This window comes from Suncus etruscus, chromosome 12 (genome assembly GCF_024139225.1).
Source record: "Suncus etruscus isolate mSunEtr1 chromosome 12, mSunEtr1.pri.cur, whole genome shotgun sequence".
Taxonomy (NCBI): Eukaryota; Metazoa; Chordata; class Mammalia; order Eulipotyphla; family Soricidae; genus Suncus; species Suncus etruscus.
In genome coordinates this window covers 101,862,893-101,886,472 of record NC_064859.1, presented here as the reverse complement: position 1 = coordinate 101,886,472, position 23,580 = coordinate 101,862,893, and the positions used below count along the sequence as shown (strand labels likewise).

At 48.6% G+C, this 23,580-nt stretch overlaps 2 protein-coding genes and 1 non-coding gene across 3 annotated transcripts in view; 1 reads left to right on the top strand and 2 right to left on the bottom strand.

The window, feature by feature from the left end:
• Positions 1-7,743: 7,743 nt before the first annotated feature.
• On the bottom strand, positions 7,744-19,741 carry MORN2 (MORN repeat containing 2). The gene is made up of 6 exons (XM_049785001.1): positions 19,715-19,741; positions 16,087-16,507; positions 12,624-12,677; positions 11,029-11,135; positions 8,856-8,992; positions 7,744-7,846 (listed from the first exon to the last, which is right to left on the bottom strand). Exons 1-6 carry the CDS (start codon positions 19,739-19,741, stop codon positions 7,744-7,746), a joined length of 849 nt encoding a protein of 282 aa, XP_049640958.1.
• LOC126025132 (U6 spliceosomal RNA) lies at positions 14,374-14,480 on the bottom strand. Its single transcript, XR_007501178.1, has one exon. It is a non-coding gene; the product is annotated as a U6 spliceosomal RNA (small nuclear RNA).
• Positions 19,742-20,610: 869 nt separating the features above from the next.
• The window catches only part of DHX57 (DExH-box helicase 57), a 28,113-nt gene continuing 25,143 nt past the window's right edge, over positions 20,611-23,580 (top strand). Inside the window, exons 1-3 of the mRNA XM_049784245.1 lie at positions 20,611-20,826; positions 21,795-21,947; positions 23,294-23,479. Of these exons, the coding sequence (XP_049640202.1) occupies positions 20,612-20,826; positions 21,795-21,947; positions 23,294-23,479 (554 nt within the window). The 5' untranslated portion in view covers position 20,611. The remainder of the gene's footprint in view (positions 20,827-21,794; positions 21,948-23,293; positions 23,480-23,580) is intronic.

Genomic DNA, 23,580 nt, shown 5'->3' with positions numbered 1-23,580 from the left:
TGATCAGGGCACTTGCCTTGCATGTAGCTGATGTGGGTTCAGCCCCTAGCACCACAGAGGGTCCCCAGACTCCCTCCCAGGAGTGTATCCTTGAGTACAGCACCAAAAGTAAGTCTGGACAGTACCAGTTTCGTCCCCCAAAACTCTCCCCTGTGAGTCCTGAAGCCGTTGTGAGGCTTCATCCCACTGTGCACCATCCCACTGTGCTTGGGGGCCAGGGCTGACCAGGCAGTGTTGCAGGGACTGACTGGTGTCGGGGACCATACCAGGTTAGTCCTGGCCTCATGTGAGGCCAGTACTGTAGAGGCATGCAGCATGCATGACCCTAATTATTAAGGAAGCACGCACCAGACGTGGCTTTTGGCTTTCCTGGTGCAGTGCCTAATTTTCCTCTCGAGAAATATCTGCCAGAAGGCCCGTTGGAGAAGTCAATCATGGACCCTTGCGTGGATCACTGGCGATATTTCTGTCATACTTCTTACATGGTAGTGACTTAACATTTTCCCTTTAATTCGTTTCTGCTATACTACAGAAATTCAGCCTTAGTTATCCTGCAGTCATAAAGGAATTTCAGTACCAAAGAAAACTGCTAAAAGTTCCCTGCTAGCTTAGTATATTTGCAACTCAAAATCCAGCCAGCTACCTCTCTTTCTGTCAGCCTTTTTACTTCCAAAGGCCAAGGCAAAACATAGCATCTTCAAGACAATGGTCTTCTCGCCCTGCCTTTGAGCACAACAACAGTATGATTTCTGCCTCTGGGACTTAGCCTGTCACTTTGAATACCTACTTACAAACAGGTTTGGTCAGTGTAGAACTGGGCTATTTTACTAGGTATAATTCTGCACCCGTTTCTTTAGTTTTATCTTTTTCTACTACCAGATCTTAGGAAGTGGGTCTAAGCCCCTAGCTAGACTACTATTTCCCTCAGGTTAAGAATATTTGGTATCAGGAGAAAACCAGGATTTCCTGCTATTCCTTAATTTACATCAGTAATGACACCTAGGGCCAGGAACTTCTTTGATATGTAAAAAATTAGCCGTTCTTTTATCCTCTAACTCCTAACTGAAACCTATTCTATTCTAAGGTTACAAACCACCTAAAGCTATGAGTATTTGTTCTAAAAATCAAACAATGTACATTACATTCCTTTCATGTTATGACTGCCTCTTTTTCCCTTTATATACTCCCTTGCCTGAAGATTAAATTTGTCGCACTCCTACCAGAAATGTGTTGATCCCACACATACTGCGTGTGGTATCATTATTTCATACTTCATATTCGTCCATTTTGTGTACCCGCTCTCTTCATGTGAGCATGTTCTGACCCCACTAAGGTTTTGCTTAGGGACGCAAGCCGTCTGCAGCAAGGACCTCCAAACCAGTATTGTCTTCCCAACCCCTCTGGAACGTTACCTAATCTCTTTCAGAAAATTCCATTTTTGGTGGTTGTGGTTTTGGGGGACCAGAGCTGAAGATGCTGGGGGCTACCTCAGCTCTGTGCTTGGGAGTCTGTCATTGGTGCACAGGACACATGTGGGCACCGAATTAGACCTCCTGCATGCAGAGCACCTTTTCAGCTCTGTCCCTGTCTCTGTCTGTCTGTCTCCTTCAGATTTATTTTTTTTTCTTTTTCTTTTTTGGTCACACCTGGTGGTGCTCAGGGATTACTCCTTGCTGTCTGCTGGGGCGATAACTCATTCGTGGCATGCGTGGGGCCCTGGAATTTAACCCTGATACCAAAACCATCTCTCTGGCACCATTGGACATGGCTCTGACACCCCCATGCCTGCTGCAGAGTCTCTCAAAATAAATTTAGAAATGATCAAACAAAAGAGAGTTTCGGTAGAGTGGAGAGTGTGACCATACCCAGAGGTGCTAAGGGGCTGTTTCTGCTTTGGGGTTCAGGGTTCACTTTTGGCAGTGCTCAGGGAACCAGATACAAGGTTGGAATCCTAGGACGGACCTGGGGTTCTTTGCATTCAAGAAAAACACTTATTTTTTGGTATTGCTTTTTCCCATTTTGGGTCACACCTGGAAGTGCTCAGGACTCACTCCTGGTAGGGTTTGGGGAGCCTATATGGGTTACTGGGATGAAAGCAGAGTTGGCAACTGCTGAGGTTTCCCCCCTCCCCAGAAAAAGGGGAATTTTAAAAAACTTGGTCTCTGCTCATCTGAACCAGAAAACAAAGAGGAATGTGCTGGAAAAATGTTCATCTCTGACTTCAGCAATATGGAAGGGGGTAAGTTCGGCAGCAGGAAAGACAGACCCCCACTTTTGGACCTCCTTTTCTGCTGGGGCAGGACCCACACACAGAGGGACCCCTTCAGCCAGTCTGGCCCCTACCCCTCTTCATGGGCAAAGAAAGCCCGGGGTGAGGACACTGAGTGGTCTGGGGACCCCCATTACCTTTAGGGAGGACTCCATGACCTTGAAATCACTGGCCCAGTTGATGAGAATCATCAGGAGGGGCCCCAAGGTGACCCCAACATTGCTCAGGAGCCCCCCTCAAAAAATACAAGAAGCCTAGAGAAATCTCAGAGGTTGTGGCTTTCTAGACAGCAGCAGCTGCTGAAACTAGGGCAGCGCGGGCAAGAGGCAAGGGTGACCTGAGCTCTCGACCCATTTCTGCTCAGGAACCTGCCCCCACCCCAATTCTAGGTGCCTTCCTCCCAGGGGGCCCCTTTTCAGCTCAGTTCCTCTCAGGAAGATGCGTCTCTTAGTTCGGTGACGGGGCAGCAAACATGACAGCCTGCTCGCATTCACCCCACAAGCTATGAGCGAGCGAATTTCACGGGACCCCAAAGCACTTTCCCGGGTGGGTGCCAGCCTCTGCCTGCCGGCCGATCCCCCACCCCTGGTTGGGATCAGCCTCCACCTGTTTGTTGCTCCCTGGTGCACCCCAGCTTTCTCCAAAGTCCTAATGATCCACCCAGAGCCATTGGGGATGAGGATGGGTGACGTGGGTCCTAGAAGCCAATAGAACCACCTGTTCTCAACAAGGGGGCTTCTAGGGGTCCACACGTCACCTTCTACATGGCCCCCCAGACAGCTGTGCAGGAATTACTACCTGACATTCCTAGAAGCCAAGAAGAAAGACTGAGCAACCCGCTCCAGTCCTGAAGCTCCAACTCGCAGGCCCTTTCTGTGATTTTTTTTTCAGCCACACAGTACAGTGCTCAGAGCACAAATGTGCACTCAGCACCAAAATCCAAGGCTCCAAAGGTTCTGAACCGAGGTCCCCAGACCCGGTTTTCCAGGCCACCTGGCAGTCTGAAATAACTGCAAAAACATTTGTGCAACGTTGCCTTTAGAGTGCGGAGAAGTAGGCTTTTTCTCTGTTCTTTGTTTGGGGGCCACACCCGGCACTCCTGACTCTGTGCTCAGATCTTTCCTGGAGATGCTAAGGGCACCATATGCCATGCCATGCTGGGGATGGAACCCAAGTTGACCAAATGCAAAGCAAACACCTTGACCCAGCCTCTCTCCAGTTTCGGTTTCTAAAACATTTAAAAAGGCATCCTGGATCCCTAAAAGAAAGAAAAATGGATTGGGGGGGGGGAGCAGGAGAGGCCAGAGCTATATTACAGCGATAGGGCATTTGCCTTGCACGCAGCTGACCTGGGATGGACCCGGGTTCAATCCCCGGCATCCCATATGGTCCCACGAGCCTGCCAGGAGCAATTTCTAAGTACAGAACCAGGACTACCCTAAGTACCACCGGGTGTGACCCAAAACAACAACAACAACAACAAAGCAGGAAAAGAAATGGGAAAAGGTAAAGAGGGAAGTAGGGGGGTAAGAGAGGAGAGAGAAAGAGAGGAAAGAGAGTCTTTGCATGTCTGCTCAGTGGACAGAGAATGAGAAGGAAGGAAGGAAGAGGATCCCCATCTCCGCAGTTTTGTCCGAATCAAATCAACCCAAAGTGGGTGAAATTTGGTGCAGGGGCAATAGCACAGCCGGGAGGATGTTTGCCTTGCATCTGCTTTCAATCCCCAGTATCCCATAGGGTCCCTCCAGCCCTCCAGGAATGATTCTTGAGTGCAGAGCCAGGAGGAACCCCTGAGAAATGCCAGGTGTGGCCTAGTGTGACCCACTGAGAAAAACCCCAATGTAGGTCCAATCCCTTGGCCCCACGTGGATCCCCAGGCTCTGCTGGTAACCAGCCCCAGCCCTGAAGACCCTTGAGTGTGACCCCAAAACAGAAACCCAGAGCAAACTACCGGCTCTGAAAATGCAGCCTGCAATCTTGGAAGCTTTGAGAAGGAAGAGGGTGAACCAGACTGACTGTGTTTGAGCCACACCCAGTGGGACTCAGCGGCTGCTCCTGGCCCAGTGCTCTGGGCTCAGTTCCAATCGTGCAGGTCTCAGGGAGCTGAACCTGAGATTCCTGCATGCTCAGCCCACCAAATTGCCTCCCAGCAAGACCCCCACCCCAGAGCACATATGTTGATGAAAGCATAGATATTTATGGAAAGGCTTGAGAATAAAAGTATTTAAAAAGTTTGGTCAAGAAGCGCATTTGCCCCCAAAACCTTCTGGGTCAGGTAGGGCGTTTGCCTTGCGTGTGGCCAATTCTGGTTTGATCCTCCGTATCCCAGATAGTCTCCCCAGTTCTCTTGGCCTGATCTCAGAGCTTGGAGTAAACCCTGAGCACTGCTCGTGTAGTTCAAAACAAAACAAAACAAAACAAAGCAAAGTTATCTCCCTGGTCTAAATTTCTGATGATTTATATTCATCCTTCAGAAATACTGTTTATAAAATAGTTATGTGAATTTCAGCAAAATAACTTTAGATCAAAATGGCTATGTGAATTTCAGCAACATAATTTTGTTTAGAAAAGAACAATTAAAAAAGACAAAAGAGGGGACCGGTGAGGTGGCGCTAGAGATAAATGTCTGCCTTGCAAGCGCTAGCCAAGGATCAGGACCGCGGTTCGATCCCCCAGCCCCCAGCGTCCCATATGGTCCCCTCAAGCCAGGGGCGATTTCTGAGTGCTTTGCCAGGAGTAACCCTGGCCCGAAAAACCAAAAAAAAAAAAAAAAAAGACAAAAGAGGAGCTGAAGCGATAGCACAGTGTTAGGGCATTTGCCTTGCACATGGCCGACCCAGGATGGACAGGGGTTCAATCCCTGGCATTCCATATGGTCCCCCAAGCCAGGAGTGATTTCTGAGCACATAGCCAGGAGTAACCCCTGAGTGTTACTGAGTATGCCCCCCAAAAAAACCCCAAAAAAATAATTAAAAAAAGACAAAAAAGTGATACAAATTTCCATATCTTCAAAATGCTATTAATTCAACATCTGAAACCCAAGGAATTCTAATACTCCTTCCAAAGGAATTCCATTCTCACTTCAGTACAGGCACTCGGAAGCCCATCTCTCTTCATCCTGCTCTTCAAACCCCAGAGACTTTCGACTTACTTTCCTCACTAATGTTAAAGCCATTCTCAACACCATTTCTGCTTAAAGTGAACCCAGCACTGACAGAAGCATCAGTTCTTTGTTCCAGAAGTTCCACCCTGAGATCTTTTTACATCTCCCTTATTCACTCTGAATCCCAGAGAGGCAAATCTCAGGTTTAACTTGGGTTGCTTTGTCCTCTTGAACCCTGATCCTTTATTTCCTGTTCTCCCTCAGAATCTAACTCAGCTCCCACTCAAAATATAAACCAGCAAAAAGCTCTTCAGTCCTCAGACATTTCATGCCAATGTGCCCCTAGATAAGCAGGTGAAAACAGAACAGAACAAGGTAAGAAATTCAGTATTTTAAAAATTGGTTTAACCACAAATTCAAAAAAAAAGTTAACTGCTTGAATGGCAGTTGAGAGGTATGTTAGCTTATTTTGACCAATTATTCTCGATGAGCAAGAATGCCTGGGACTCTTTGTCCAAGAAAACATTTTCCCTTTGACTGTCTCGAAACTCAAAGAAGATCCTACTTACCCCATGGTGCAGGCTGGCTTAGACCATCCTCGGATCAGATCTGAATTCTCAATTAACTTGAAGGTTATTAAAAAAAAAAAAAAAAGAGTAGAGAGGTTTGACTTCCCCAGAAAGTCAGATGCCAAGTAGGGTTTTCAATGAGAAAAAACAGCGGCTCCTCTAATTATATAAGCTCTAGGTCACACTCCAGCACCAACTAATCAAAAAACTGGATGGTTCAGCTTCAAGGAGTAGAAGAAAGAGAAGGACTCAGAGGCTGACTTGCTTATCTGAGAAAACTGGAAACCTGGACACTGCAAAGCTACTTCACTGTCAGTAAAAACAGCAAATATTTCAAGACTACTAAAAAAATGTATATATTTCAAGAGTACATTCTGGATGCCTTTAATAACATTCCAGAAAAAAATAATGGGGAAATTTATTATGCAGTAGATATTTTCTACATTTTTTTTGTAAATCTGTATTGTATGTTCTGGTCCCTGTAAATACCTTTTCACTTTATCCTAACTTGTCCAGTATTGCTGAAGTCTAAAATCTTTATACATAGAATGAAAATAATATCTAATCCTAAAAACATAAATTAATCCTACACAAGTCTATAAAGCTCTAATTTTATAAATCCACCACAAATGGATTAAGGCAATTTCCTTCTATGCGGCCAACCTAGTTCAACCCAGCAACACCTGTTTTTCCCCCAAGCTCCTCCAGGAAATGATCCCAAAGCAGAGAGCCAAGAGTTAAATCCTGAGTATAGACAATGCAGCCCCCAAATGAAAAAGTACATGTGTGTATATATATATTTTGTTTGTTTGTTTGTTTGTTTTTGGGTCACACCCAGCAGGCTTAGGGATTACTTCTGCCTCTATGCTCAGAAATCTCTCCTGGCAGGCTTGGGGGACCATATGGGATGCTGGGATTCAAACCACCGTCTTCTGCATGCAAGGCAAACGCCCTGCCTCCATGCTATCTCTCCGGCCCAATATCTTTTTTTTTTGGGGGGGGGGCACATCCAGTGGTGCTCAGAGATTCTTCCTAGCTCTGTGCTCAGAAATCGCTCCTAGCAGGCTCAGGGGACCATATGGGATGCTGGGGGATTGAACCCAGGTCTGTCTGGGTCGGCAATTCGCAAAGCCCTACTGCTGTGCTATCACTCCAGCCCTATATTTCATAGAAAATGAACGATCTTGGGCCCAAGAATGGACTGAGAGCCCTCTTCACATACATGAGGAATAAAACAAGACAAAACAAAATGGGGGGAGGGTGGAGAAAATTGCAGTGGAGCGGGCACTTACCTGCAAACAGCTAACCCAGGTTCGATCTCCGGCATCCCATGTGGTCCTCTGGGCACTGCTAGGATGATCTCTGAGCATAGAGCCAGGAGTAAGCAGAGCACAGCTGGGTGTGGCCTCAAAAACAAAATACATGTGGGAGACCTAGATTCATCTCAGTACTGTAAAGTCACCAGAGCATCACTGGGGGGGACCCCAGCACTCAAGGTGTGACCCCAAACCCAAACAAAGCCAAGAAGTGACTTAACAAGAACTTTGAAAAGCAGCACGTGACAAAACTGAGGCAGAGAACCAGACATCGACTGTCAAGATGAAAACATTTTTATTAATAACAATTATTAAAACCAACAACACTCTTAGTGGAACCACGTCATTTCATAGGTGACACGAAACAAAGCCTGACGGATGGCTCTCCTGGCCAACTTTGAACCTTGCGGTAGCAACACACTGTGAACGCCGCCTGACGCTTTCCTTCCCTCCAGAGCTGAGCCTTGCCGAGGGCGCTTGCTCTTGCTACATGTGCATCTTGAGTCGCAGGCCAGGAGCAGCGGTGAAGTGGAAGGTGCCGACCCATTCCAGCCCGTGGGTGTCTGTGTACTGGCCTTCACCTTCCACCCTGCAGGGAGCATAACAGCAGTCAGGACCCTGGCAAGAACTGGAGCCGCAGTCCAGATGAGACTGTCCAGGTATTCCACAGTGTCTTCCTTTCTTCCTTCCCCCCTTCCTTACTTCCTTCTTGCCCTCCCTACCCCTTCCTTCCTTTTGTTTGTTTATTGGGCCATACCCATTGGTGCTCAGGGGTTACTCCTGGCTCTGCGCTCAAAAATCACTCCTGGCAGGCTTCAGGGACCATATGGGATGCTGGGGATCAAATTAGGGTTTATCCCGGGTTGGCTATGTGCAAGGCAAATGCCCTACTGCTGTGCTATTGCTTCAGCACCCTTCTTTCCTTCCTTACCTTCTTCTTTCCTCCTGTGCTGGGACCCCATCCCAAAGTTTCACACTGGCAATGCCTCCACCACTTACCTAAACCCTACTCTGAGAATTTCTCTCTTTTCACTTTCAGATGCTGATTTCATACATTCCCCCAAATTTTTGTTCATTTGTTTGTTTTGTTTTGTTTTGTTTTGGGGCCATACCCATTGACACTCAGGGGTTACTCCTGGCTATGTGCTGAGATATCGATCCTGGCTTGGGGAACCATATGGGATGCTGGGGAATGAACCGGGTTTGTCCTAGGTAGCGCATGCAAGGCAAACATCCTAATGACTGTGCCACTGCTCCGCCCCCCCCCCCAAAATTTATTTTTTCAAATAACCACTGTCAGGTTGAAGCCCTTGCCTTATGCACAAACCTTGGTTCAGTCTCCAACATTGCATAGGGCCCACCAGGAGCAATCCCTGAGCACAGCGTCAGGAGTAAGCCCAGAACACTGCTAAGTGTGCTCCCAGATACCGCTCCCCACCAAAAAAATGGCATGCCATAATATACATATGGGTGTCCAAGATTTAAGGATCACAGATATTACATTTACACAAAAACGATAGTACTAAATATAGTCCCGAAGTAATTATGCCTTGAAAGAATCTTGAAGGACTGCGGAAAGAATTTTCTGTTCACCTCACCTATTTTCATTGAAATTTCCAGAGTACTTCGCCCCAGTTGGAAATACGTAAGTTCCCAGTCCGTGAAACATGTTGTCCTTAAACTGTCCTTCATAGACTGTGCCTGAAAAGTGCTGCAGACGCCCAAAGCCGTTCATCTGTTTGGGATGAAGGAAATGCTTCAGCCACGAGCCCCACCCCCCCAGAACACGCCTCCCTTGTACAACTGTGTCTATGACATACTCAGTCTCATCTATTACCGTATCGCCTCCTATTTCCACAGAAATAAGATGTTTGGGCACTTGCCCTGCATCTGGCCATCCTGATTTGGTCCCTGGTACCCCATAAGTTTTCCCAAGTTCCTGTCAGAAGTGATCCCTGAGAGCAGAGCCAGTAGTCACCCCTGAATAATGCTGGGTGTGGCAAAAAAGTTTTGGGGCCAGAGCGTTAGTACAGTGGGGAGGGTGTTTGACTTGTTTGTGGCTGACTCAGGGTCGATCTCCAGCTCTCATATGGTCACCTGAAGCACCTCCAAGAATGACCCCTGGGTGTAGAGCCAGAAGTAACCCCTGAGTACTGCCAGCTGTCACTCAAAACATCACCCAAAACATCTTGATCATGTCCTACATATGTGTCTGTAAAGATAGCCATATGTGTCTGTAAACAAAGGAAAATAGTCCCAATCTAGGCATTTGAACTTCTAGGGAGGCAATGTGATGGTAATAGAGGTCCCCGAGATATCTTGAAAATACATTTAAAAATCCTAAAGGAGGGGGTCAGAGAGAGAGCACAGCTGCAGGGCAAATGCCCTACAAGGCAAATGTCTTGCATTTGACCAACCTGGGATGGACCCAGGTTCAATCCCTGGCATCACATATGGTCCCCGAGCCTGCCAGGAGTGATTTCTGAGTGCAGAGCCAGGAGTAAATCCTCAGCACCACTGGGTGTGGCCCCAAACCAAACATAAATAAATAAACAAATAGATAAATAAATAAATCCAATCCTAAAGGAAACCCAGTTTAGCAGACCCAGACAATCGTTTTTTTGGGCCACAACCGGCGGTGCTCAGGGGTCACTCCTGGCTGTCTGCTCAGAAATAGCTCCTGGCAGGCACGGGGAACCATATGGGACACCGGGATTCGAACCAACCACCTTAGGTCCTGGATCGGCTGCTTACAAGGCAATCTCTCCAGGCCCGACCCAGACAATGGGACTCAGCAAAGAACCAAGTGCTTTCAGGCAGATTTGGAACACATTCTTTTCTTTTTTTTTTTTTTTTTTTTTTTTTGGTAAATTTTATTTATTGATTGGTTGGTTGTTGGGCCACACCCAGTGGTGCTCAGGGGTTACTCCTGGTTCTGCACTCAGAAATCATCCCCGGCAGGCTGAGGGAACATATGGGATGCCAGGAATCGAACCAGGTCCAAAGCATATAATGCCTTACCACTGTGTATCTCTCTGGCACCATGGAACACATTCTTACTGGGAAAAAAAAATGAAACTGCCTTCAGTCACTTATGAGAGAGACTATTGGGGACTAGAGCCACAGGAAAGTGTAGAGGGCACTTTTCCTACATGTGGCTAACCTGGATTCCATCCCAAGCATCAAATATGGTCCCTCCAGGAGTGATCCCTGAATGCAGGGTCAGGAGTAAGTACAGAGCGCCACTGAATGTGGCCCTGAAACCAAAAACTATAAAGTAAGACACGACATCTTGCAGGTGCTACCAGGACAAAAGGAGAAAACCACACGACTAGTTCGGTTTTGCTTCACAATTCAGAGAAATAACGATGCTAATGAGGGCCTGTCTGTGTTTAATGCTTGTGTCTCAATGCAACCATTTGGTTTCTATTGTCTAGATATGCTCATGTGAGTAACCTAGGCAATTGTATAATCTGAAAAATGATTCTTGGGGCCAGAGAGATAACACAGTGGTAGGCATTTGCCTTGAACACAGCCAATCCAGAACCCAAGATGGTTCAATTCCCAGCATCCCATATGGTCCCCCGAGCCTGCCAGGGGCGATGTCTGAGTGCAGAGCCAGGAGTAACCTATGGATGACACCAGGAGTGACCCAAAAGCCAATAATAATAATAATAATAATAATAATAATAATAATAAATAAAAACAATAAATGATTCCTTTCATCTAAAAAAGGACTCATCCACTGTCAGCATCTGAGACAACTGGTACCTTGTCATCTTTCCAGCTGCCGGTGTAGACAATCCCATTCGGAGTGGTGTGGGTTCCAGTTCCGTTTCTCTCCACCACTCCAGAAGGCGATCTTGTGCACTCACCTTCTACATGAGAGAACACTTGGGATCATAAGTGAGCACAGTGCCTGAGTAGTTCGGCCAGGCCTGCTCAAGACGGGCACCCCTGTGGCTGCTTGGATCCCACACACTGAAACTAAGCCCTGAATCCAGAGATGGGCCTAGAAAATCCTGTGACAATCGAGACTTAAGGCCCAGGAAGAGTGACAGGTGCCAGAGTTATGACATACATTGGGGGTGGGGGCAGAGCAATAGCGCAGCAGGGAGGACGTTTGCCTTACATGTCACCGGCCTGGGCTCGATCCCCAGCATTCCACAGGGTCCCCTGAATCTGCCAGGAGTAACCCCTGAGCACTGCCAGAGTGGCCCAAAAGCAAAACAAAACAGACAGAGCATTAGAATTGTTAGAATTCCTATTAGAGGGCCAGAGAGATAGCATGGAGTTAAGGCGTTTGCCTTCCATGCAGAAGGACTGTGGTTTGAATCCCGGCATCCCATATGGTTCCCTGTGCCTGCCAGGGGCGATTTCTGAGCATAGAGCCAGGAGGAACCCCTGAGCACTGCCGGGTGTGACCCTAAAACCAAATTCAAATATGTTCACTGGACCTGGGAGGACTGAAAGGCTGGCACTCGTGCTTGGCATGCAGAAGGCCCCAAGTTAGTTCCTCAATGCCACAAGACCTTGGAGAACTGCCAAGTAGAGCCCTGAGTACAACCAGGCTTCGGAGCTCAGCATTCTAGGGGCTGAGTCCACCAGACCCCCACAGTCAGCCCAACACCCACCAAGAGAGGCCCCTAAGTGCTGTTGGGAAGGCCCGTTCAAGTCACACCTGCTTATCTATTAGTAGGTCTTTTATTTTGGGGTGGTGTTTGGGCCACACCAAGTGATGCTCAGGGATTACTGATGGCTCTGCACTCAGAAATTACTCCTGGCAGGCTTGGGGGACCCTGTGGAATGCTGAGGATCGAACCCATGTTGGCCATGTGCATGGCAAATGCCCTCTCCACTGTGCTATTACTTCTATTAGTATTTTTTGTTGTGGTTTTTTTTTTTTTTGGGGGGGGGTCACTTGCAGAGGCACTTCAGGGATTGCTCCTGGCTCTGCACTCAGAAATTGCTCCTGGCAGGCTCGGGGAACCATATGGGATGCTGGGAATCAAACAGGGGTCCATCCAGGTTGGCTGTGTGCGAGGCATGTCTACCACTGTGCTATATTGCTCCAGCCCTCTATTAGTATTTCTAACAGACCTTTTTTTAATGGCATTAACCACCCAGTCATATGGGTTTTATTGTTTTGTTTTTGGGCCACACCGGTGCTGCTCGGGGGTTACTCCTGGCAGTGCTCAGGGATCAAATCCAGGTCAACTGTGTGCAAGGTAAGTGCCTTCCCTTCTGTGCTCTTTCTCTAGCCCCCAGAAATCAGTTTCCTAAGATGTGTCCAGTCTCCCCTCATATTTTGCTCTTCAGCTATTTCATTTTAGTCTGTATGTGCAAAATTCTAAATGTCCACTTACCGTACTTGTCTCCATTTGGAAAAATAAAGCTTATCTTATATACTTCTTCAGCAGCTTTAAAACAAATTGAGAAACGTAAACTAAGTTCAATTCTGTGTATGTCATAGGCCTATAACAAATGTGTTTTAAGAGTTGCCCAATCAGGCTCATTCATAAGATAATTCACAGTCATGTATCTTAGGGTTATTAGGCATACTCATATTCTTTTTTTTTTTTTTTTTTTTTTTTTTTGGTTTTTGGGCCACACCCGGCGTTGCTCAGGGGTCACTCCTGGCTGTCTGCTCAGAAATAGCTCCTGGCAGGCGCGGGGGACCATGTGGGACAACGGGATTAGAACCAACCACCTTTGGTCCTGGATCGGCTGGTTGCAAGGCAAACGCTGCTGTGGCTCTCCGGGCTCACATACTCATATTCTATGTAGGGGCTGGTGAAACGATTCTGACTGATTTTTAAAAATGAATTAATCATTTTTGGTTTTGGGTCATACCCGGCATCACTCAGGGGTTCCTCCTGGCTCTGTGCTCAGAAACCACTCCTGGCAGGTTTGGGGGACCATACGGGATGCTGGGAACCAAATCCCAGTCGCCTGAATGCAAGGCAAATCCCCTACGGCTGTGCTATCTCTCTTCTCTGGCTTTTGCTTGTCTTTTCTTGTCTGATGTTTCTTATTACAACTGCTTTATTAATATATAATTCACATAACACAAAACTTAATTTTTTTTGGATCACCCCCCCAGTGTTTTTTTTTTCTTTTGGGTCACACCAGGCAGCCCTCAGGGGTTCCTCCTGGCTCTACACTCAGAAATCGCTCCTGGCAGGCTCGGGGGACCCTATGAGATGCTGGGATTAGAACCACCGTCTTCTGCATGCAAGGCAAATGCCTTACCTCCGTGCTATTTCTCCAGCCCCTGTTGTTATAACACTATGTTTTACGAAGTTGTTCACAAGACGGCCATTTCAGGCATGAAATGTTCAAATACCAATTCCAGCACCAGAGTGACCTTCCCTTCAGCAGCGTCCCCAATTTACCACCCACCCCAACCTGTCCCTGAAGACAGACACAAATATTAAAAGCATCGGTTTTTGTTGTTGTTGCTGTTTTTTTGACTTTCGCAGTGCAGGGGATAGACCTGAAACCTCAAATAAAGAAAAAATGAATTTTGGGCCCGGAGAGATAGCACAGCGGCGTTTGCCTTGCAAGCAGCCGATCCAGGACCAAAGGTGGTTGGTTCGAATCCCGGTGTCCCATATGGTCCCCCGAGCCTGCCAGGTGCCATTTCTGAGCAGATAGCCAGGAGTAACCCCTGAGCACCGCCCTGTGTGACCCCCCCCCCAAAAAAAAAAGAAAGAAAAATGAATTTTACCAGCCCTACTCCTCCATCGTTGTATTTTGTTTTGGTTTTGGTTTGGTTTGGTTTGGTTTTAGGGCCACACCACCTGGCGATGCTCGGGGAATCTTATGCAGTGCCAGGGACCATACCCAGGTCAGCCACTTACAAGACAAGCACCCTGCCCACTATGTTTTGTTTTTTAGCATTTTGGTTGGTTTTTGTTTTGGGTTTATTTTTTTCATCTGTTTGCTTGTTTTGGCCCCACACCCGACAAGGCTCAGTTACTCTTGGCTCTGCACTTCCGGCAAACTCAGGGATCCTACAAGATGCAAACCCTTGTCAGCTGGGTGTAGGGCAAATGGCCTTCATGTTGTGCTATCACTCTACCCTTTCACCTCTATGTTTTTTGTTTTTGTTTTTTAAATATGGAACGCTTCACTAATGTGTGTGTCATCCTTGTGCAGGGGCCATGCTCATCTTCTCTGTATCGTTCCACTTTCAGTAGATGTGCTGCCGAAGCGCGCACTATGTTTTGTTTTTAAATAATCATTTTAAGACGTACCAGAGGGTTAGCATAGCAAGTGGGTCAAGTGATTTGGGCATGTAAGGTGGATACGGTGGACCTAGATGTAATCCCTAGTACTCCATAGGGTCCTACCAGCACTCCAGTCCTGAGCACAGCAGAGTGTGGCCCCGAAACATGAAGCAAAGGGGCTGGAGAGAGAATCCAACAAGGAAGGAGACTGCTTTGCTGATGGCCAACCCGGTTTCAAATCCCCACATCCCACTGGGTCACCAGAGCCTACTGGGAGTGATTCTGGAGCACAAAGCCAGGAGTAAATTCTTGAGCACCATGGGTGTGCCCCCCCAAAAAACCCCCAAACAAACCAAATATACATTGTTTGCCTAAACAGGCCTAGCCCTTTCAATTTTGGGGCCTGAGCCAAATCGCAGCGGGGATGGTGTTTTCCCTGCATGCAGCAGACCTGGGTTTGATTTCTGGCATCCCACTGAGTCCCCAGCACCCCCTCGGAATGATCCCTGAGTGCAGATCCAGGAGTCAACCCTGAGCATCGCTGGAGGTGGCCGCCAAAAAACACAAAAGTGGGATGGGGCAGGATCCTCTTGGACCCTCACCGCTATTGTCATAATAATGATTACTGTAATTATATATTATTGTAATTACCACCATGATTACATAGATCATCGTATTAGATTAAGTACATAATAGAAATATAAGCGCATAGATATAGTGATCATAAAATAAATTAATATACAATGTATTTATTAATATATAATATGTATAACATAATTAAAGTAAGAGAGGGGCCGGAGAGATAGCACAGCGGTAGGGCATTGGCCGTGCAAGTGGCCGACCCAGGACGACGGTGGTTCGAATCCCGGCATCCCATATAGTCCCCTGTGCCTGCCAGGAGAGATTTCTGAGCACAGAGCCACCCCTGAGTGCCGCCGGGTGTGGCCCAAAAACAAACAAAAGTAATATAAACAATATGTTTCTAATACAAGTATAATATATTTAATTAGATGTTATTGTTTGCTTTTTTATTTTTATTTTTTTGGTTTTTGGGCCACACCCAGCGGTGCTCAGGGGTCACTCCTGGCTGTCTGCTCAGAAATAGCTCCTGGCAGGCACGGGGGACCCTATGGGACACCGGGATTCGAACCAACCACCTTTGGTCCTGGATCGGCTGCTTGCAAGGCAAACGCCGATGTGCTATCTCTCCGGGCCCTTAATATATTTATTACATGTCCTATATAACACACATTAATATATAGTGTATTCTATGTAATATAAAATCTAATATATACCCTAATATAAATATAATACTATCTATTGTTATCTAGTATAAGATAGCCTATAGTTATCATATAAATATATTCTAACCTATTAGAATATAAGACATCTATTCTTTAATACATTCTATCATAATATATGTGTATAATATAATATTGTCTAATCGAAAGACAATCTGTCACTACGTCTCCTTATCGCCTATCAACATAATGTCATGTCAATAGACTAATTCGTCGTCCTCCTCCGGGACACTGGGGGGCCCCAAGTGCAGTTGCAAACTCGGGTTCCTCGACGTGTCCCCCAAGCGGCCACTCACGGGCTCCGGACGCCAGCGACGCGTCCGTCTGGCTGGGCTGGCTCCCGGGGGCCGCCAGCTCGCCTCGCCTGGCCTCGAGGCCGCTGACAGCTCCCTCCTCGCCTCCCCAGCCCGCCCGGCCTCGCCCCTCCTGGGCGTCCCCGGTTGCCGGGGCGACGGGCAGCCTGACCCGGAAGCGGACCCGGGCTCGAGGCGGGGCCAGAGGCGGTGACTCGGAAGTGAATCGCGAGCGCCCGCGGCGCAGCCAATCGGAAGGGGCGGGGGCGGGGCGACCGCCGGGAGACCCGGAAGCGCGCTCGCGGGACTCCGTGGAGCCCGGAGGAGTCTTGCGTGCCGCCGGAGCGCCCCGAAAGCGAGCCGTGCGGCGGTGGGTGAGTCGGAAGGGGCCTCGCCCCCTTCGTCCGGGCCTCTTGAGGGACCTCTCGGGGTCGCCCAGGAAAGGGGGTGCGGGGGTCAGGGGTCAGGGGAGGAAGGAAGGAAGAGAGAGAGAGAAGAAAGAAAGGAGGGAAGTGGGAAGGAGGAGGGAGGGAGGGAGGGAGGAAGGAAAAAAAGAAGGAAAGAAGAAAGGGAGGGAGGAAGGAAGGAGGAAGGAGGGAAGGGGAGGGAGGGAGGATGGAAGGAGGGAGAAGGAAAAGAGGAAGAAAGGAAGGAAGGGAGAAGGAAGGAGGGAGGGAGGAAAAGAAGGAAGGAAGGAGGAGGGAAGGAAGGGAGAAGGAAAAGATGGAAGGAAGGGGGAAGGGAGGAAGGAGGGAGGGAGGAATGAAGGAAGGAAGAAAGGAGGGAGGGAGGAAGGTAAGAGAAAGGAAGGAAGGAGAGGGAAGTAAGGGAGAAGGAAAAGAGGAAGGGAGGGAAGGAAGGAGGAAGGAAGGAAGGAGGGAAGGAAAAGAGGAAGGAAGGAAAGGAAGGAAGGAGGGAGGGAAGGGAGGAAGAAAGGAAGGAAGGAGGAGGGAAGGGAGGAAGGAGGGAGGGAGGGAGGAAGGAAAGAGAAAGGAAGGAAGGAGAGGGAAGGAAGGGAGAAGGAAAAGAGGAAGGGAGGGAAGGAAGGAGGAAGGAAGAAAGGAGGGAGGGAGGGAGGAAGGAAAGAGAAAGGAAGGAAGGAGAGGGAAGGAAGGGAGAAGGAAAAGAGGAAGGGAGGGAAGGAAGGAGGAAGGAAGGAAGGAGGGAAGGAAAAGAGGAAGGAAGGAAAGGAAGGAGGGAGGGAAGGGAGGAAGAAAGGAAGGAAGGAGGAGGGAAGGAAGGAAGAAGGAAAAGAGGAAGAGAGGGAGGAAGGAAGGAAAGAGAAAGGAAGAAAGGAAAGAAGGAAGGGAAGGAGGGCGGGCGGAGACACTCGGTTTCGGTGGGGATCACAAGTGTGTTGTCAGCTGGTGGAAAGCTACAGGGGTGTGTTTGTTTCTTTCTTTGCTTATTCTTTCGTTTGGTTTGGGGGTCCCACTCGGCAGCGCTCAGGGGTTCCTCCTGGCTCTGCGCTCAGAAATCGCTCCTGCCAGGCTCAGGGGACCATATGGGGTGTTGGAAGTAGAACCTGGGTCCATAGTGGGTCGACTGTGTGCAAGGCAAACACTTTAGCACCGTCCTCTCGCTCTGGCTCCAACTTTTTCACTTTCTGACAGTAATTTAATTTTTTTTGTTTTATTTTTTTGGGGGGGGGATCACACCCAGCAGCGCTCAGGGGTTCTTCCTGGCTCTCCACTCAGAAATCGCCCCTGGCAGGCATGGGAGATCCTATGGGATGCTGGGATTCAAACCACCGTCCTTCTGCGTACAAGGCAAACGCCCTACCTCCATGCTATCTCTCCAGCCCCAACAGGGGTGTATGGAAACATGATTCTTACATGTGAGAGACTGCCTACACCTGCTTTCCTGCAGGGTTACAACAAATTGTACTTGGCTTGTTAGCAGCAAGCTTCTCAGGACACACTATATTGTCGGACCTATAGGTTTCTTTTTTTTTTTTTTTTTTTTTGGTTTGGGCCACACCCGGTAATGCTCAGGGGTTACTCCTGGCTATGCGCTCAGAAGTTGCTCCTGGCTTGGGGGACCATATGGGACGCCGGGGGAACCGCGGTCCGTCCAAGGCTAGCGCAGGCAAGGCAGGCACCTTACCTTTAGCGCCACCGCCCGGCCCCTCCTATAGGTTTCTTCACCAGACAATTCACAGGCTCTAGTGCGGGTTCAAAATCTTCTGAATGGGAAGCGCCAATTAAAAGACACAGGGGAGTTGAGCCAGAGGCTTCTCTGGGATCCAAGAGCAAACTTTAACTTTTCTTTTGGTTTTGGTTTTGGTTTTTGGGTCACACCCGGCAGCGCTCAGGGGCCACTCCTGGCTCAACGCTCAGAAATCACTCCTAGCAGGCTCGACGGCCCTATCAGATGGATGCTTGATTTGAACCACCGTCCTTCTGCATGCAAGGCAAATGCCCTACCTCCATGCTATCTCTCCGACCCCAAACTTTATCATCTTTTTTGGGGGTTGGGGGTTGGGTTTTTGGGTCATACCCCGTAGCGCTCAGGGGCCACTCCTGGCTCAACGCTCAGAAATTGCCCCTGGCAGGCTCAGGAGACCATACGGGATGCCGGGATTCAAACCATTGCCCTTCCGCACACAAGGCAAACGCCTTACCTTTATCTTACCTCTATGCTATCTCGCCGGCTCCAAACTTTAACATCTTTTTTTTTTTTTTTTTTTTTGGTTTTTGGGCCACACCCGGCGGTGCTCAGGGGTTACTCCTGGCTGTCTGCTCAGAAATAGCTCCTGGCAGGCACGGGGAACCGTATGGGACACCGGGATTCGAACCAACCACCTTTGGTCCTGGATCGGCTGCTTGCAAGGCAAACGCCACTGTGCTATCTCTCCAGGCCCCAAACTTTTAACATCTTAAAGTTTTTCTACTCCTAAGCGGGACCTTGGGTGCCCATTCTGATATGAATGAACAGATTAGCAAGTTTCCCAGATGTTCCTACAAAGGGCTCCTTTCATCTGATTGAGCAGAATATCTTTTAAAAGACTGACTTTACTTTGAGAATAGATTACAAAGTGTTTTTTTTTTCAGGCCACACCCGTTTGATGCTCAGGGGTTACTCCTGGCTAAGCGCTCAGAAATTGCCCCTGGCTTGGGGGGGGACCCTATGGGACACCAGGGGATCAAACCTCGGTCCTTCCTTGGCTAGCGCTTGCAAGGCAGATACCTTACCTCTAGTGCCACCTCACTGGCACCACAAAGTGATTTTTATGTTTCTCTGGATGCTGGTTTTTCCCAGGTAAAGGCCACATTTGTATGTACTGATTTTGTCATCTGGAAGTAAATGTTCAACTCTATACATACTTAGCACAGCAGCAGGGAGATTCTTTTTTTGTTTGTTTTTTGTTTTTTGATCACACCCAGCAGGGCTCAGGTTACTCCTGGCCCTAGGCTCAGAAATCACTCCTGGCAGGCAGGGGGGACCATATGGGATGCCGGGATTTGAACCACCATCCTTCTGCATGCAAGGCAAAACCTTACCTTACCTCCATGCTATCTCTCCGACCTAAGCAGGGAGATTCTTATTAGGCCAAATATATGTTTGCAACTATTCTTTGAAACTATTACTAAGCTTGAGAAATACCACCCTCACTTTTCAAGGAAGCCACCTCTCTTTGAGGTCTTTTCTCAGCCATCCGCACTGGGGGAATCCAGCGGGCCTTCTGATTTTAACTTTCCTTAAATTATGGCGGCAGTAGGGCTGAGACCCCACGGTCCTAGCATTATGCAGTCCTGCAGAGTCACCAAAAGTTGAACAATTTCAAGTTTTATTGCACCTCCCAGGTTCCCAGTTCTAAGTCCTACAGCCCCATTTCTTTGTCTAACTAGCCCTTCTCTAGGGCCTTCTGCTGCACCAAGGGGCTTGCACAGCTCTGGAGAAGCAATTGATCAGTCTGATGCAAAAAAAACCTTGAGATTAGAGTGGGTGGGCTGCATAACTCTTCCATGACTTCTTCTAGGTAGTCCCAGTTTTATGGCCCATTTTAACATTGGCATTTTCGTCTCTTGGGAAAGTGGGGCAGCTCTGGTTTATGGCTCTTTTCTTAGAAAAAAAAAAAACATGGGTAACGGAGGGTCAGAGCAATAGTTACAGCGGGTATGGTGTTTGCCTTGTATCTGACAGGCATCCCATATGGTCCCTCGATCCTGCCAGGAGTAATTCCTGAGTGCATAGGTACGAATAACCACTGAATTCTGCCAATGTGGTCAAAAAGAAAGAACTAACTGGATAAATAAATGCATTTCCCAAGAGTGGAACTATAACAGCAGGTCAGCCATTTTCTTTGCATACACCTGACCCAAGTTCCATCCCAGGCATCCAATAAGCTCCCGAGCCCTTCCAGGAATGATCCCTGAGTACAGTACCAGGAGGAACCACTGAGCACCACTGGGTTTGACCCCCAAATCAAAAATCAAAATATGCATTTCTCTTTGATTCTTCCACAGTGGTATTGACAGATAATGGGAACTTGCCGGATTTGTGACTTTTTCTCTTATAGGTAAGCATGAGTTCTTCAGTAAGAAGAAAAGGCAAGCCTGGCAAAGGAGGGAAGAAGGGGTCTGGTCGAGACTGGAAAGGAGGCAGAAGCCAGACCAGTAAATCTCACAGTGGTGGTGGCAGCGGCGGTGGCACCAAGAAGGCCTCTAGCAGGATCTGGGACGATGATGATGACTTTTGTGTCTTCAGTGAATCGAGATGCCCCTCCTCCTCCTCCAGGTTGTTCTGCCTTCAGGGTCTGTCTGTAGTTGGTTGGTTGGGGGCAAGGGGGCTGCAACACATGGGCTCCCACCTTTCAAGCATCTTCCTCAGTTACGCTTTTCGCATGTCAGGTATGGAACCAGTACCCGTTTGTGTTGACTAGGGAGCCCAAAGAGTGGGTGAGGAGCAACTGAAAGCTGGTCCCACTCCCCATTCTTATTTTGGCCTGTGATGGTCCCTCTAGGCTCTCCCACAGGCAGACAGATGACAGCTGCTTGCTGTTTTTGCTAAGTTCAACTTATACCCCACTGTGAATTGCATGTCTTTTCTTATCACCAGCATGAGCTGGGAAATAAATACAAGAAATGGGACTATTCTGTCTGGCTGGGGAACAAGGACAGGGCTAAGGTCTTGCACACAGTTGACCCAGCTTCATTCCCCATCCCCAAGTAGAGGAACCCAAGTCCTGCCAGGAGTGAGCCCTGAGCACAGCTGAATGTATATCCCCCCAACCCCCATCCAAAAAAAAATAAGACGCAAAGAATTCATGCTAAAGAGACTGACCAGGGGCCAGAGCAATAGCACATCGAGTAGGCCATTTGCCTTGCACATGGCTGACCCGTGTTCAATCTCCAGCACCCCATATGGTCCCCTGAGCCTGCCAGGAGGGATTTCTGAGTGCAGAGCCATGTGTAATCCCTGAGCAGGGCCAAGTGTGGCCCCAGAACAAAATAAAACAAAAAGGTTGACCTGTTTGATTTGCTTTGGTGTTGGTGGTGCCAGTCCTGCTGGCTGTATCCAGCTGCATCCTGCCCCTGGTTGGGTTTGGTTTTTGGTAGTTTCCTGAGGAAGGCCAGTGAGGGTGCTTTATTCCTTGTGTCTCTGCAAGATCGTAGATCCCTTGTCACCACTGACATGCCCGCAGCCCCCCTCCTTCCAGAGCCAGTGGGAGACACTTGTGTCTGTGTCACCCGCAGACTCCGCAAGAGCAGTGAGCAGAAGGCCGAGGCAAAGCCCCGGCGGCATCTCAGTGGCCAAGAGCCTCTGCAGAGGCTGCACATGACCTCGGAAAACCAGGAGAAAGTGCGGGCGCTGCTCCGGGACCTGCAGGAACACGAACAGAACGCCGCCTCGGCCTCCGAGTGAGTTCTGCTTCCCAGAATCTCAGTCCGGGCTCCGTCCCCAACACCTGCCCTGAGTCCAGCCAGCACCACTGGGACTGCCCCCCAGAACATCAAGCCCAAGACACAAGCGCAGATGGGTTGGTTGGGCTTCGGTTCCTCTAAGTTGTGTGACCTTTGAAGACTGTGAGCCTCTCTAGACCTTTGGGGGTCCCGTAGGAGCTGATGAGATGATGGGGATGATAATTCCTTCAGAAATGGTAAGGCCAAGCAGGTGTTAAGCTCAACACCTCAGGCCTATGTTTTGGACCAGGATGTTTTCTGTTGTGTTTTTGATTTCGTTTTTTTCCTTTGAGTCACTGTGAGATACACAATTCTGTGGATGATTGAGTTTCAGGGACACAAATATCCAAAACCTTCACCAGGGCACATTTCCCACCTCCAGTATCCACCTTCCTCCTTGCCTGCCTCTATGGCAGACCTTTTTCTTCTCTTTCTTTCTCTCTTCCTCTTTTCCTTTTAAATACCGGTTTTGCAATATTGTTCCTGAAGGCAATATTGTTCCTGCCTATCACTTTCCCTCCTATCAGCACCCAGTTCTTGTCCAGAGTGCTCATTCCCAACTTTCACGGTCCTTGTGTTTCCTTCTCTGCCCTCACTGCCTTTCCCCTTCTCTGTGAAAATCTCCCTCCCATGGACTGATTCCTGGCCCTTGTCTCTACCTCTGGATAGTAATATATATTATTAATAGTATACCTCTGGATATTATTATCATACTCTTTTTTTGTTTGTTTTCGTGTTTGGGTCACACCCGGCAGCGTTCAGGGGTTCCTCCTGGCTCTACGCTCAGAAACCTCTCCTGGCAGACTGGGGGGACTATATTGGATGCCGGGATTCGAACCTTGTGCACGCAAGGCAAACGCCTTACTTCTATGCTATCTGTCCGGCCCCATACTCTCTATCTTTTCTATCCCACCAATGAGTGAGATCGTTCTATGTCTATCCTTCTCCCTCTGACTCATCACTCAGTACAGTGCCCTCCATATCCATCCATATACAAGCATGTTTCATGACTTTGTTTTTTTTCTAACAGTTGTGTAGTATTTCACTGTGTAGAGGTCCCACAGTCTCTTTACCCCCTTCTCTGTTCTCGGGCACCTGGGCGGTTTCCAGGCTCTGGCTGTTGTGACTAGTGCTGCAGTGAAGAGTCTTAATCACTATGATGGAGTCCTGAGGTTAGCGAGAGTTGGCAGCTCCGGGCCGACTGTACCTTCCGCTTTTGCTCCTGGATGAAGGTTGCAGCCTCTTGAGGGTCCCTGTGAGCTGGTGGTGAGCACACCTGACCCACAGCCCATTCCCTCTATCAGGAGTGGTGCTTCCGGGGAAGAAGCCGAGGATGAGCCTGACGGTGACGAGGGCCAGTACTGGTCAGCAGGCCGAGAAGCATCCCTGGTGCCCGACTATGACCCTTCGGACTGTGCTGGCTCAGGGGCCTCAGAGCCTCCGCCCCCTGAGGGCCCCATCAGCATCATCTCGGTGTTGAAGCTGTCCAGGTGAGCCTGGGCCCCTCTGTATACTCCTTACCCTGGGGTGTGGTGCCCAGCCCGTCTCCTCATCCCTTCATCACGTTTTGTTAGGACAGGTGTCCCCCATC

Excerpts from the sequence above, each read along its gene's own strand:
- MORN2 (XM_049785001.1), bottom strand. The coding sequence starts at position 19,741 with ATGGCTGAGAAAAGACCTCAAAGAGAG. Across the intron at positions 11,136-12,623 it reads TCCAAATGGAGACAAGTACG|AAGGTGAGTGCACAAGATCG; the intron begins GTAAGTGGACAT and ends TCTCTCATGTAG. Across the intron at positions 7,847-8,855 it reads GGAAATTTCAATGAAAATAG|GGTGGAAGGTGAAGGCCAGT; the intron begins GTGAGGTGAACA and ends TGCTCCCTGCAG.